The 15458-nt window shown below is 40.5% G+C and overlaps 1 protein-coding gene across 2 annotated transcripts; it reads right to left on the reverse strand.

The window, feature by feature from the left end:
• Positions 1 to 9263: 9263 nt before the first annotated feature.
• On the reverse strand, positions 9264 to 13830 carry LOC128412772 (apovitellenin-1-like). 2 transcript variants are annotated; one of them, XM_053386109.1, is made up of 4 exons: positions 13260 to 13830; positions 12397 to 12507; positions 11429 to 11591; positions 9264 to 9498 (listed from the first exon to the last, which is right to left on the reverse strand). In XM_053386109.1, exons 2-4 carry the CDS (start codon positions 12455 to 12457, stop codon positions 9390 to 9392), a joined length of 333 nt encoding a protein of 110 aa, XP_053242084.1. In that variant the 5' UTR covers positions 12458 to 12507; positions 13260 to 13830; the 3' UTR covers positions 9264 to 9389. The 2 variants fall into 2 exon arrangements, with proteins under 2 accessions (XP_053242084.1, XP_053242085.1); XM_053386110.1 differs by lacking the exon at positions 13260 to 13830 and having other exon boundaries at positions 12397 to 13253.
• Between the last annotated feature and the right edge of the window lie 1628 nt (positions 13831 to 15458).

The following is a 15458-nucleotide window of genomic DNA, read 5'->3' on the forward strand; positions in this document are numbered from 1 at the left end:
GCCAGGCACCACGCTGTTTAATTTACCGTATCTGCCTCTCAGAGACTGAACACTGCCTCCCTTCAACAGCAGTTTTAATTTTTGAAACTTTAGGAAAGGTGAACATGTTTTAGAAATTTGGAAATCAGTGTGATGATTTTTTTTGCAAATGTAAATTTTAAAAGTGTTTTTTTTTAAACTGGCATTTTTCTTTTCACTAAGAAGAATAAACAATTAAGTATATGAACTAAAAAAAGTGTGCATGTTGATTTCATTTGATCACTCTGTGAATTTACTTTTCTTCTCTTGAAATAAAATATAACTGAAACACTGCATTTGCTGGGTAGAAGATTTCTAAAAATATTATTATGATCATGATGAAAAATAATCCAAGTTAAACTAAATTAAAATATCCTTTCTATTTTAACACACACTCACACCTACTTCAAATGACATTATTTATCCCCCTTTAAGACATTCTGGATCTTCAACTTGCTGAATATGTGGTTCATAATACAGAGTTCTAGCTCATAATTTTTTACACAGATTTACTAGACCTTGCCAGTGTTGTGTAGGAGACAGAATGCTGTATTTGGAACTGAGAAATAGGGGTTCAAACCTTCACAAGCTGGAAGACGACAGGATACCACCCAAAGATTAGACTTTTTTCCGTGAGACCAGTGCCTCCAACTGCTAACCAATTTGCTTTCTACTGATTTCTTACCTAGTACACCACCTCAAATTAACTTCTACCTCTGTTAATGTAAGGAGTACCCAATTTACCTTTATTTCTGTTTTCCACCTTTGAAGGAACTCATGTATTTCACTTAAGTATGGAGACAGATGTGGATCACGCCTGGTTTTAGTATGAGCAATTATACTTGTTCCTAGCAAGCTTTAGTGCAAATCATTTGATAACTGCATCCCATTATGGGCAACCTTGAGGTGGGGATGATGCCACCGGTTGTCAGAGGTAACAGCAAAAGTGAGTGGCGCAATAATTGAGTGCCCTTTAGGCTACATTCTATCTGTGCAAAGGTTAGAGGGGTTTTTTTCCTCTCCTTCTCCCCCCCACTAGGCAAGCAAGAGACCGTTTATATGGACACTCTCCAGTTAGGAAAAAGTACTTGATGAGGGCATGTAGCAAAGTTAGTGATGGGTGACATTAAAACCCCATGATAGAAGAAATTATTTAGCGCAACAGTTCCTTTTTTAGTTTAATGTCATGCCTCTCTAGTGCTTCGGGGTTATTCTGTACATAACACACTTCCAATTTTCAATGTCACAACTCTGTTAAGAAATTTGAAGGTGTACACAAGGTGACTTCTAACAAAGTCCAGTCCCAATCATACTTCCTAAATCCTATTTCCATCAGTGGGACTTATTCGCAAGTAAATATACTTGGGATGGGAGCCTCAAGTGTTCAGACGATCTAAGCTCTCTCTCTCCCCCCACCCCCAAATTTTTCACCAGGCAGGAAATAATGCTTATTTATGTTGATGACATAAGATTACAGATTATGTGGCATAGGCTGAGATAAAGTAAAACCAAGCTGTGAAACTAAATAGCTTTTTGTTGTTGTTTTTTAGGTTAGAAATGAAACTTGATCAGTGGTTTTAAATGAATTCTTCAGGCTGGCACTCTGCTAGGCAAACTGATTTGTTGCTGTTGATAATTGTGGGGAGGACCAATAACACAAACAAGTAGATCTTGGCACTTGGCACTACAACAGTCAGTCAACATTCTATGGCCACTGAGCACACTTAGCCAATGGGCTGTTTGTGGGGTGGGGTGGGGGTTCATTTGATAAACCTCTAATATACCACCCCATTTAGTTGTCATCAACATTATTTTTTTCCAGAAGGACAGGGCCCCCCACGTATCAGAATGATCAGGAGCCCTCCCCAACAAAAACACACATTGACTTCTAAAGAGCTCCCCACCCCAGTGAAATTACCTACCTCCAGGAGTAACCTGAGGGGTAAGTGTTCAGTCTTCATCTCCTTAGCTATTCTTATTCTGCACAATCCGAGAGCACCTTTCATACGGTAATGTGAAAATAAATTACTGCTCTAGACAGTGGGAATGGCTTACACATTTTTATGTGGACAAAAGTGTGGGGTTAAAAAGTCAGTGAAACTCTTTTGGGCTTCCCCCAAGCTGCTGTATACTGACTTATACTGAGTTTTCAGCACGTTCGTAAGGGTAGTGGGAAAATGTTTGCTTGATTTGAGTCAGTTGCTACCAAGCAGTGAGCTGTCTCAAACATCTCTTTGTAGAAACTGACTCATCTCTCTACTGCTTAAGGAAACGCTCATTGCACGATAGGTTTGTTCTCACAGTTATTCATTATTCAAAAGCAAGATTTTATTTTTTTTAAATCAAGAGCCCAGGTAAGCGTTGCATGTGGGCTTATCCTCACTATACATGTAAAGTGCTTTTATGCCACCGTACTGTCGGGGTTTCCCCCCCAAAATCCTGGGAGCTGTAATACGTCAAGGGTGCTGAGAATCATTACGAGACCCCTCCTATCATCCTCACAGAACAATAATTCCCAGAGTGCCCTGGGAAGAAGAGTTGATGGTTAAGCTACTTTAAATCTCCGGTGTGGATGTATTTAGTACATTTTTACCTCACACTTTTCTTCCATCATGAAACTTAAGGTTGGCAGTATACTTGGGGACTGCAGAGCGCCGCTGACCAGACCCAAACTTGCTTAGCTTCTGCATGGTGCCTGCATCATGTACCCTTTCACCAGAGGCCGACAGAAAGAAAGCTAAACAAACAAGTAAAAAAATATACACAAGTTGGCATGGGTCCATTTCTTTCTGTCAGCTTAGCTCAAGCCATCAAAGCACTTGACCTGGTCAAGCATTCTGCACACCTGTATCTCTGTCCATGGCAAGTGCAAACAGACCTTTGAATTTTTCTATGGTCACGTCTTTTACAGATCTCACAAACACTGAATAAGCAGCACCAGTATCTGGAACACAGGCAACATTAACTGGCAGGACCAGGAGACAGTGAAAAAAATCACCATACATAATTGTGCCAGATTTTTCCTCAAGCAGTGCTTCCTGCATAGAAAATTGGTTGGCTCTGGATGAAAACTACTATTAAATTATGCTACCAACAAGGTTGTGCACACACTATATCTTTAAAGCACATTGTTTCCCTCAAAGAATTCTGGGGCACTGTAGTTTATCTCTCATAGATTTACAATTCCCAGCAACCTTCAATAAACATCAGCTGGTGCCCATTACCAGATTGTTTCCCCACATCAAACTCCAATTCACTGAAGCTCTCATCTGAGCATGTGCAATGGCTGTCTAAAACATACAAACCACAGCTTAATTATAGCTTTTGTTTTCAAATCAGATAGATGCTGGATTGAGAGAAAGTATATCAAACAGCACAGTATTTCTCAATAAACTGCAGGATACATATGGATTGTGGCCTACATCATGTGCAGCCCTCTTCAGACACCAGCAGTGGGCATGCACTGGAGTGGGAGTAAATGGTAATGTATACACAGCCTGATTTTCCTCCTCTCCCAAACCAGTCAATATTCCATTCGCACTGAACATTCTTAGTCCTCACTGGCCAGTTTTCTTCTTTCCCTCTGTATTTGGGGTTCATGTGTGTAGGGTAGATACATTTGTGACCAATCCCAGCCACATTCAGTTCTTTAATTTCTCTACTGAGAACATACAATACATACAATACTGCACAGTGTGAACCAGGAAATCACCTATCCATCAAATGATATGGCTCTTCATCTCTGTGTGTTCTGCTCTAGCCACTCCTTACTAAGAACATAGATCAGGCCCCTCTAGTGCAATATCCTGTTGTTATACTGTCCAAACAGATGTCAATGAGGGAAGACCACAAGAAAGACCTGGGTGCAACCATACCCCACCAACTTTGATTCTCAGCAACTGACATTGGGAGACATCTTTCCCACCCAGGTTTTTACCCTGTCACTCTTCTCAACATTCTGTGCCATTGAGTTTTGATAGACCTGATTGGGGGTTCCTTTTAATCCACATCCCCCCGTACCTAAGAGTAATCCGTGTCTGCAGATACATCCCTTCTGTGGATGATGCAGTTTTTGCTACATAGGCATTCAGAAGACTTGAATTTGTATCTAGATCTTACCAATGTTTAAGGTCAGATCAGACTCTCAACCAGCTACTATTTTGTTCCTGGGCCCAATTGTCCTGATTTTGAACACTAAAGCCTTAAATGGCTTTGAACCAGGCTATCTGAAGATAGCCTGATCTTTAATAATCTTCTTCAAAGGACCTTCTCAGATTTCCCTCACCTTCTGAGGTGAGGTGTGCAGCAACTAGTAACAGTGCCTTGCCCATTGTGGCCCCTTGCCTCTGAAACTGGCCTCCGGAATGTTCTACCAGATCAGTGGCAGACTTTCGGCTTTCAAATTTCAGTGGCACCCTCTGTGACGCCAAAATTCAGTGCTCACCCCTGACTCTCATCTTCTGTTCTAAGTCTTTGTTGCGGCTCAGTGCCCAGTGTGAACGAACTGGCCGCACTCCCCTAAATCCGCCTCTTACCAGACTCCCTACTGATTTTAGAAATAAACTAAAGATGCTGCTCCCTCTACCCCCACCCAAGCTTTAATACAGTTTGGTGCTACAGCTATTGTTTAATTTTGTTGGGTATTTTAATCTGCTTACATATTTTTTTAGTGATTTTAATGTGGTGGCTTTATCCAGTTTGCTGTCTCAGGAATCCTTATGATTAAGAGATGAGACATAATATTTTAAATAAAGGAAAGACTGTGGCTCAGTATAGGATATATATTTTCTATGGGAAATGGGTTCCTGGGTTCAATCCTTGGAATCCATAGTAGGGCTGATGAAGATTCCTCTCGGAAACCTTGGGAGTATTGCTACCAGTTTGTGTAAATACTGAGCTAGATTAGTCCAGGAGAATGACCATTAGTTCAGGCTTCCTCAACCTCGCCCCTCCAGATGGGCTACAATTTCCATCATTCCTGGCCACTGGTCCTGCTAGCTAGGGATCATGGGAGTTGTAGGCCAAAAACATCTGGAGGGCCAAGGTTGAGGAAGCCTGGACTAATGGTTTGATGTGGTAGAAAGTAGCTTCCTATATTTTAACCTCTAGCTTGTAAAGCATTCCTTTGTAGGGTAAAACAGGGTAGAGATAAGTGATGGTAAAATACATGTAGATCATGGGTTCGCAAACTGATGAAGTTCTTTCCCTGATGTTGATGCCATGTTTGGTTGCTCTTGGTTGATGTATGGTTTGCTAGACGTGTCGCTTTTCTTCATCTTGATAATGATATTGCTCAAACTAATTGCTGAGAAAGAATTCCAGCACACACATACACAAATATTTTGAGCAATTAAAATAAATGGTACTTACTTTTTGGCAAGTGATAGTGGCTTTACACACATTTATTTAAGCAGTCAAATATGTTACTAAGGAAAACAACTTGTTGAAAAAAACAGATTAATACTCTCGATGTTGCTGTCAGAGTGGAAGTAACTGATGTTTTGCCTTTTGAATGTGGTGAACTTCTTCTACCACAAACTGAAGCCTGCTAAATCGGATTCTATTTATGGGCAAATTTGCATATGTGTGAACACGAATGTTGTAGCCACAGGGCAGCCAGAGTTTGGTATATCACCAAGAAACATACTGGTAGTTTGCCGTTTAATAAGGACATTAGCGGAAAATCCGAAGTCTAAAATAGCAAATGCCAATCTATAGACAAGTTTTAAAAAGTACATATATACAGTGCAGTATTTTTCCCCACACTACTTGCTCCATTTGTGAATCTCTCTTCTTATACTTTACGGTGTATCATAATTCAGTCCTTCTTAAGATTAAGACAGATTAAATCAAGGTAGTTACTTCTGTACAATATTCTGAAGGAAGCGTGTACAATGTATAGACAATTCCTGTTTGTGGAGTGTTTTGACTGCCACACTGCAAATAATACTAGAGAATGACCTTTTCTTAAGAGGCAATATAATGGGTGAGGTATGCAGTGATCCAATTCCTAAGGCTTACATGATGCAGGTTAGTGATGCCACATGATAATAAACACCAGAAAAACACGCCTTTCCCAAAGAAAAAACAACCCAGAAAAAAATGTTGGGTTTTATCCCTAATTGTTTTCAAAGAAATTTTTTTTAGTGAGAAGCCTCTTGTGCAGTATTTTCTTTTTCATCACGACAAGTGAACTACATGTGAACAGTACATTGAATATTTTAAAATAATATTGCTACGGTCATTTGTGCTGCTCCAAAACTTTCAAGATTCAGAGATGGCAGTGTTGCTGTATTACTCTAACATTTCACAGGCAAATGTGAGATTAGGAACGCATCTGCTGGTCTAGATTCACCTGTCATTGAAGAAACTGGCCCAGTGGACACTACCGCTGTTCTAGAAAACTGTTTCTGGCAGTGACCTCTCAGATTTGCTGAGTGTCTCTACATTCTTCAAACTCTTTTGATGCCCAGGGTAATACTAGGACTGAGCCAAACCGTCCCTATTTCACAACCTCATTTACAGGTGGCAAAGGGTGGGGCATATTTCAGCTTAATTTTCAGGAGTGTGAAAATTGAAAAGTGGAGGGGACTTGCTAACTGTCATAGAGCTCCTTTCCTGATGTATGCAACCATTCCTATACTTCCCCAGAAGTCCCATATCAAACAATACATATCAACACACAGAAAGGAAGGAAGATCCCTCTATGAATCGAGCAAAACTTGAACCAGTGGTGTAATGAAGATGTACTTGATGAAGCAAATGGATCTGGATAGTGCAGTTAACATTCATAATGGTGAGAATTTCCTAGGATCTGAAAAGGATCAGAACAGTGAATCTCTTTTTCCACATGCAGTTTCCTCACACAAAGACCGATGCAGACCAGCTTTTGCATCCTTCTTGCAAAATAATATATCCAAAACTTTCCAATACTGAATTGGCTTAACTTGCTGAATGTAAAATTCACTTGTTTAATACAGTAGCTGTACTGATGACAATACACTAAAAGGAGTCACCCAAAACTGTCCTTTTCTCTTTACTGTCGAAGAAATATGCTGTGACTCATGCAAATGGATTATAAGGTGAATCCACCACAGATTTCAAACTAACAAAAATGCTGTGCACTAATCCTTCAAGTACAAAAAAAAGCACACCCGAGGCAAAGTCATTTTATAGTTTAAGGAAATCTTAAAGTAATGTTTCACTGAAAAGAGTTCCCCAAGGCAGATTTTCAGTCACATTTCTGACTGATTTGTGGGCTGTATCCAGAAGACAGTTTGCCCCACAGGACCAAAATATAGGTCCCTGTATACATATGTAAGTGACATTGTATCAATTATTAATTTGGTTTTTCTACAGTCATGCAGCACATTTCACAAAGGAAGCTGTTGCAGGAGATGCTGGAAACTGCTAAATTCTCTTCCGAATCTAGTGGCTCCTAATAATTGTGAGTCATATATAACATTTTATTATGTGGAGGCATTCAATTTATTTACTTCATTTTTAAAAGCACACTTTTATTCCAAAGAGTTTGGAGCTACAGATATGCTGTACTACTTGCGATGATTCACGAAGTGATCGTTGACTTCTGGGAAGACTTCATAACCTGTCATTGCTGAAGAATGGCTACTCTCTCCCTCTGGTGGCAGCATGAGAAAACATACCAACTTAAAATAATAATTTTATTTTGCAAAAGAAAAAAACCTAGACTAAGTCAATACTTTTTATTTCACAGAGCTCAGTTCGATGGATGGGGTATACCTAATTTATATTTCTACTACTCTGCATTTCAACTGAGCTGGTTATGATATATAATCAAAGAGAAACCGAATAAACACTGGGAAATCAAACTATCTAAACATTTCTTGCAAGGAGAATCTTAAACCAGATCCAATGAACTCTATACCAAATTCATTTACTAATTGTACTATTCAGATATGGAAAACCAGGCAACCTAAATTTGCACCTATTTCCCCCCCTCCCCAGTAATTCCAATATCAACTCACCCAGATTTTTTTCCAGCAAGGGAGAGATAAGCAATTTGAATACTGCAAATCCAAAAGTTTATACACATTACAAGATTTCTATTACCAATTATCAACCTATTGCTAGTAACCAAATAAAATTAACTTTGTCAAATCATAACACAAACTGGATTTATTTCCATCAAATTAATAGTTTTATTATAAAAGAACATGTAAAAACACAAGCTCTGAGACCCTCAACACAATTTATTAAACACGGTGGGTAGAGAGGGAAAAGGATTTGTTTCTAAATTGTACTGTTCTGAGTTTAGGAGACATAGGCTGTATGCTTGAGCGCCTTTCAAATTCCTGGATCCAATTTCAATTCCTAGAAAAGCCAGGCTAACTTCCAGATGAGGTAATTGTTGAAGTATGGGTCATTAAGGTAACAAAGGAAGTGGCTCTGTGCGAGACGACAAATGGGTGGGACCCTCTCCCCTAACTTGCTGGTATTTAGAAAGACAAAGGCCAGGAGTGAGAGTTGGGTTATGTGAGCTAAAAGTTAGAAGTTGGAAGCAGGCTGGGGAGAGAGAGAGCCATGCTTGACTTCTGTTGGATCCAGGGGTGCCGACTTGGGCCCCAGATTATGGGTGCCCAGTGGTCTACGACATAATGTGACACCCTGACCTCACATTGAGCCATGACATTACGTTGTGAGCTCCGCAGCGGTGCCTGGGAACCATGGAAGTCATGTCCAAGGCCCTGCGAGACCTCAAACTCCACCTCCAAGGCCCCACAAAGCCTTGGATATGACTTGCGATGCTTCATGAGGCACTGGAGGTCATGTGACTGAATATTTTTTTATGATACCAATGTAAATATATTGTCAAAAGAACTGGTCCTATATATGACTTCAAACAATAATTGCAATTCAGTGGAAAACAGCCCAAAATCTTACACTGGACGCTTGGTACCATTCGCTCTAGAATATAGCTATAAAGGAGAAAATCAAGCATAATTTGAGATTTCGATGAGTGCTAGAGCCTCCAGACACTTTTTATATGATTTGGCATTCCTTTATGACATATACAGTGGAGCCATCATTTTCAAGATACCCTTCATCACAAGCCTGGCAAATCTGAAACTAAACTTAATGATCTGGTAAATTTGATAGTCTTTACTTGGACTTTGTTAATTTAACTCATGTCCAATTACTCATTCCATATGCCTATTTTATAGTTTTGTTTTTCATATAATTTTTCATATAATTTCATTTAATTGTTATCTGTTTTATATACATTATAAATTGAAATAATAAAAATAAAAACTATACCAAGATAACCCTCTGCACATTATGATCCACTGATGAATACAAGGAAGAGGCCACTCCACAGATTCGTTTAGGTCCTAGTGCTGTGCTGGTTCTGCTTCTTCTTTTGTCCATAAACCATGTATATTCTCCACCAGTTGTTGAAATGCTCGATTGATTTCAGTTGTTGTCTTTATGAAGAAGTTTCTGCAAGGAAATAGAAACCTGTAATGATGAGATGCTAGACAACATTTCATACACAGTATTTTTATGCTTTCCTAATTTTCCGGAGCGTTGAGAACTCCAGGGATTCACCACGTACCCTAAATCTGTTTCCTTTGGGAGGAAGACACTGGAAGCTTGTGGCATTTTGTGATGCAGGGCTTATGGCTCACACATATATAGGCTGGACATGGGTGGAAGCTTCATAACCTTAACCCTCCCAAAATATATATTGCTCCCTCATTCGGTTTATAGAGGGCCATCCATGTTCTTCAGAGCTCCCAGGAAATTCTACGGCTCTTATCCTTTATTAAGCCAACCAGAATGCCACAACAAGCTTTTATGTTCACAATAACTCTTCACCAGGCTGGATGACAAAAAAATGCAAGGGAGGAGGCTCTTGTTTGAGCCATCCTTGTCTGCATCTGGTAGCAGCCTTAAGATGGGGTGGGAGGAGATAGCAGGCATTCATATGAAACACATTCTGGTATGGATGGAAGGACCTGCTAACTGCAGTTGTCTCAGCTTCTCATTTTTCCAATCTTAAATTTAGTTCTCCACATTTCTGCAGCAATTTTTTAAAAAATAACTAATGAAAATTCACCAGCAATTTAGTGAAAATTTATCTCAACACATACATTTTTTATATGTAGTTTTGACGAATGCACACATTTTTGGAAGCAATTTCCCCTAAAATAACACATTTTTTAATGTTATTTTCACTAATACCTTCATTCTTATGCACACTTTCCCCTGAGATATGCATTTTTGTAGGCACTGGTTGGCTGGAGAAGTGCATTGCAAAATGGGAGTTTTGAAGGTTAGCAGTATTTCAGTCTGCATACTGCACTGTTCTGGAAAGTGTGGATTTGATAGGTTTGGCTTTAAATTTAAACTGAATTGAATTTGTCCCCCATCCCTACTTTCAAGTGCTTTGCAGGTTCTAGGTTGTACCTGGCCTCCCAGGATGGGCAAAACACACAGTGGGTGAATCCCACCTCTGCCAATATGCTACCAATTATACCACCCACTGGAGTTTGCCAGTAAAAGGTAAAGGTAAAGGTACCCCTGCCCGTACAGGCCAGTCTTGACAGACTCTGGGGTTGTGCGCCCATCTCACTCAAGAGGCCGGGGGCCAGCGCTGTCCGGAGACACTTCCGGGTCACGTGGCCAGCATGACAAAGCTGCATCTGGCGAGCCAGCGCAGCACACGGAAACGCCGTTTACCTTCCCGCCAGTAAGCGGTCCCTATTTATCTACTTGCACCCAGGGGTGCTTTCGAACTGCTAGGTTGGCAGGCGCTGGGACCGAGCAGCGGGAGCGCACCCCGCCGCGGGGATTCGAACCGCCGACCTTTCGATCGGCAAGCCCTAGGCGCTGAGGCTTTTACCCACAGCGCCACCCGCGTCCCGGAGTTTGCCAGTATCCTTAGCCAAAAGCAGTGCAATGCTGAAAGAGAAAAGTTTGCACACATAGCATTTTTTTGTAAGCCAGTCGAGTACAAACCCACATTGTCCACACTTTAGTGGGGGAGAAATATATCTGTTATGTACTGAAGTTCTCACCCTGGGCCAACAGGGGGATACTGTAGATAGTTATGCAAATGAAGGATCGAAAGTGACGTTCAGTGATTGGATAGTTTTAGAAAGTTGTTACAGTAACGAGGTTCTGGAGCTCTATATAAGCAGGCTGACTGAGCTCTTCAGTTCAGTTCTGTTCCAGCTTACAAATAAAGAGCTGCTTTGGAAGAATCGCTGTGTCGTCTGATATGTTCACCCACAACTTAACAATATCCCAAGTACATATTTTCACTGTAAAGCTGGTTTATTTCTATAATCTTGTTCCTGTAGCTTGAACCTCCACAATTGAACCACCGCCACCAATGACAGAAATGTGTCATCATCACCATACATACCTTGTCTCAAGAATGATTGGATTCTGGAAAGCACCATACAAGAACTCAGCAGTTTTAGGAGACACTTTGTTCACAGCATCGAACACATAAAATGCAATTGCGTCAGGTATGACCATCCAATCATTACGGACATGCCTCTTTGAGATGGCTTTAGCATCAACTTCTGGAGAGGGGAGGGGAAAATGAATTTAAATTCTCTTCTGTAATTTAGTGTCCAGCTGGATACAGGTATTGCCTAAGAACTTCAGAAGCAAGGCACATATCTTGTGTGTGTGTGTGTGTGTGTGTGTGTGTGTACACAGACATGTTTACACAGCATTGTCAAGATCCATAAATAGCATAGGCAGGGGGAATGATAGATCCCTTGCACTACGACATTTCTGAATCTGCTATTATGCAGAATTTGTTTCTGAGCAAAGGGTGGGGGTGAGAATTTAAAGCCACAAGCTTTAATTTATTAGCTGGCAAAATTCACTAACATTTTCACTGTGAGTTAAAGATTGTACTCAAACCAGTTGCCCCAATTGATCGGGCGTGTCTGTCAGTCTATGAGAAAACCTCCACATAAGCAAAACCCTGGGACTAGGGTTTCATCTTGTATAGGATGGCAAGATACAGCATTCATCAAATGCACAGTATCTGATGAAAATAAATGCAATGTGGCCCTTTCAGTACCTAAATAAATCAGCCTACTAGATGAATAACTACATTTTTAAAGTAATTAATCATTTGACAGATTTAATAATAAATACTCTCTCCAGTGTCTAAGGACAGTGGAGTATTTGGAGTTGCAATTATTTGACTTTGAGCTGTAGAATACATGAAGAACTCTAGATTATCCCCCCTTTTCCCAATGACTTTTTGACTTGTGTTTAGTTCAACAGTATAACCGGGTATGGTGATAGCAGGAACCTATATTCAGCAAGCAAAGCATATCTGAAGCCATATCAAAGCACTTTCGATCTTACCAGTAAGGGTATTTGCAAGGAGAAGGATCAGAGTGACAGCCCAAGCTTTATACTGAAGCATGATCTAGGTCACTGTTTCAGAAGACTCTGATGCTACAGTTGTACAGAGTGCTGCAAAGAAAGCACTCTGTCAGTATTTTGTAAGGAAAATGCGACACTACCGCCACACTTTAATAGAGACCAATAACCAAATACACATAGCACTGCTGAAATCAGCTACAAATTTCTATTTGCTTTTTCCCTTCTGCCACACCCGTTCACAGGATCTGTTTGTGCAAGTTCTTGTTATTATTTATGTTATTATTTTTCTATACCACCATCATTTTTTAAAAAAGAAAAAAAAATAACATGGTGACAAACAGCCTGAAATCAGTAATAAAATCACCTAACAAAATCGCAAATCAGTGGCCAACAAGTATATACTTACTGTATGTACTGTACTAGCACAAAAATTGTAACAAATACAGTGGTACCTCGGTTTTTGAACGTAATCCGTTCCGGAAGACCGTTTGACTTCCGAAGCGTTCGAAAACCGAGGATCAAAGGGCTGTCAGCAAAGTCTATGGTGAAAATTGAGAAACACGCCTTGGAAGCCGTTTGACTTCCAAGGCGTGTTTGAAAACAGAAGCATTCACTTCCGGGTTTTCAGCGTTCGGTTTACGAAACATTTGGCAGCGGACACGTTCAAAAACCAAGGTTCCCCTGTACTGGAGAATATCCCCACAGCCCACCCAAGACATATTGTTGAATGAAAAACAGTACAAGATGGTGCACTCCACATTAAATTTCTTGAAATGTATCATGTTCAATATCTCCCCTAACTGATCTGCATTATACATACAGACAGGTCTTTTTTCACTTACCTTTCTTACTGGCAGCGGCTGATGTCACCTCTGAAAGCAAAGCAGACTCACTAGTCTCATATAGATGTATTTAAGGGGTCATAGGTCTCTGCTTCCTCCACATCTGGTCTTTTGCAAGATAGGTACGGAAGTGTGGAGTTCCAAGGAAAACAATCTGATGAATCACATGGTAAACGTTTTTAGTTAACCCTTTACTCCAGGGGTCGTTAACTCCAAGTTTGGGGGCCTGACGGAGCCCTCCAAATACATTTTGCAGCATGTTACTTTCCCCTCCTTTAAAAGCAAGTGGGGCTTGGGGAAGGAGCTAGGGCAAGTTGTGGGGAATAGGGGAAGGGATGAGTAAAATGTAAAGGGAAAGGGGTTGATCAGGTGTGAGGGAAGGGCTGTTGGCAAAGGGGTATGTGAGGATGGCAAGTGCAGTGAAAAGCAGGGCAGCCCCTATGAGTTTATATTTGCTGTAAAACACTTAACTGATTTTTTATTTCTCTTGTCGATACTCTGTATTCCTTTTGGGTTGTTGTTTATTTGTTTTTGTGCTTTTTGCTGTTATTTGACATTTAAAAATCAGTAACACCCACCTAACAGTAAATCAAAGCTCTAAAATGGAATTCAAATTTTGTTTCTTAAAAATATAAAAATTGAAATGGTGGCTCAGAGACGCAAATAGCAGACATGGGGGAGGCCTGCCAGCCACTGGAGTCCCAACAACTGCTTCAAGTTGCCAGGTGCTAGCACTGGGCCTTGTGGTCATCTGGTTCCTTCTTCCTAGAAGCCCAGACACATCATGAGGTGACATATCACTGGCTCACGTGATAAAAAAGAAAGAAAAAACTATTGTGTAATAATCCCCCCCCAAAAAAAACCCCCACCAGGATATATTTTTAAAAACAGGAAAGGAAAGGAAAATACAGACATTGTACCAATCACTGACTAGGTGTTCTCTTGTTAAATCTACATATAATTGATAGTCTCTAACAATCTATTTCACATTTAGTACAGTGTAGAAGATGCAATTACATTTCAGAAAACAGGTAAATGTACTTTACAAAAGTTAAATGATAAACAGAACAAACATTTTTGTTAGCTACTTTTTACACTTAGTGGCACACCAGTTATCTGGGTGCACATTTATTGTCTGTGATTAAAAAAATAAAATGATTACGCAATGGATAACCTTCAGTCTCCATTTGGGTGCGATCTGGTATCTGCAAATATCTGCTATAGGCACCTTTCATTCTGCTACACATCATCTGAAAAGAGGAAGCTTCTACAAAGAAGGGTTCCTTAGGAAGTCTTTTTAAATAAAACATCACATTTATCTAATTTGATTTGAGCCTGTTCCCCATGTCATATAACCTGTGATGTTGAATGATACCACACGTATTTTAGTATCCCATCTTTCGTCTAAGGAGCTCAGAGCAGCATACTTTATAACACCCCTTGTGTCCTTAGAACAACTCTGTGAGAAGGGTTAGTCTGAGAGGAAGTGAGTGGCCAAAGGTGATTTAGGTGTTGGGGACCAACTAGAAATTTGAACCTGGGTCTCCATGGCATTAAGTCCAGCACTGCAGTCACAGCACCATTCTGGCTCTAGAAAAGAACTTCCATTTTTCCTCAAGCCAAACTCAATGGGATGGATCCAGAGGTGAAATAGTGGGATGCCACTGGTACAATGGAGCTCTCCTGGCTCCCCTCTACTTCTGCCTCCCTAAGCCACTCCAGAGAGGGTAGAAGATTGCTAGTTTAGCATGCTGTGAGATGGGGGAACGGGGGCCTGCTGCAGGACAAGAAAATCCTAAGAACTTGGCAGGGCTGCCTTGTGCCATCAAAAATGTCTCACGGCTCACACAAGTCTCCTTGAACACAAGTCAATGGGAGTTTGTTCATCTGTTGGCCATCAAGTGATGAAAGTGCATCTATAAACCAGGCCTTAGGTCCTAATGTACAGTGGTGATCAATGTACAGGCAACTCTCAACTTACACAGGGGGTTATGTTCCAGGGATAGCGTGTAAAGCTAAAATAACATATAACCAAAACGCGTTGGGTTCAATTCCAGGTGGAATTGCCAAAGTCTTTTTTCCTGGACGTCCGCCCCCATTATTATTATTAATTGCCAACCGTGTAAAGCTGAATGTGCTTAAGTTAAATGCACGTAAGTTGTGAGTTACCTGAATTACAATACCAAATCCTCAGAATGT

The sequence above is a fragment of the Podarcis raffonei genome, chromosome 4, assembly GCF_027172205.1.
Source record: "Podarcis raffonei isolate rPodRaf1 chromosome 4, rPodRaf1.pri, whole genome shotgun sequence".
In the NCBI taxonomy this organism is placed as follows: Eukaryota; Metazoa; Chordata; class Lepidosauria; order Squamata; family Lacertidae; genus Podarcis; species Podarcis raffonei.

Excerpts from the sequence above, each read along its gene's own strand:
- LOC128412772 (XM_053386109.1), bottom strand. The coding sequence starts at position 12,457 with ATGCTTCAGTATAAAGCTTGGGCTGTCACTCTGATCCTTCTCCTTGCA. Across the intron at positions 11,592-12,396 it reads CCTTGCAAATACCCTTACTG|AAGTTGATGCTAAAGCCATC; the intron begins GTAAGATCGAAA and ends TCCCCTCTCCAG. Across the intron at positions 9,499-11,428 it reads CCAATCATTCTTGAGACAAG|AAACTTCTTCATAAAGACAA; the intron begins GTATGTATGGTG and ends ATTTCCTTGCAG.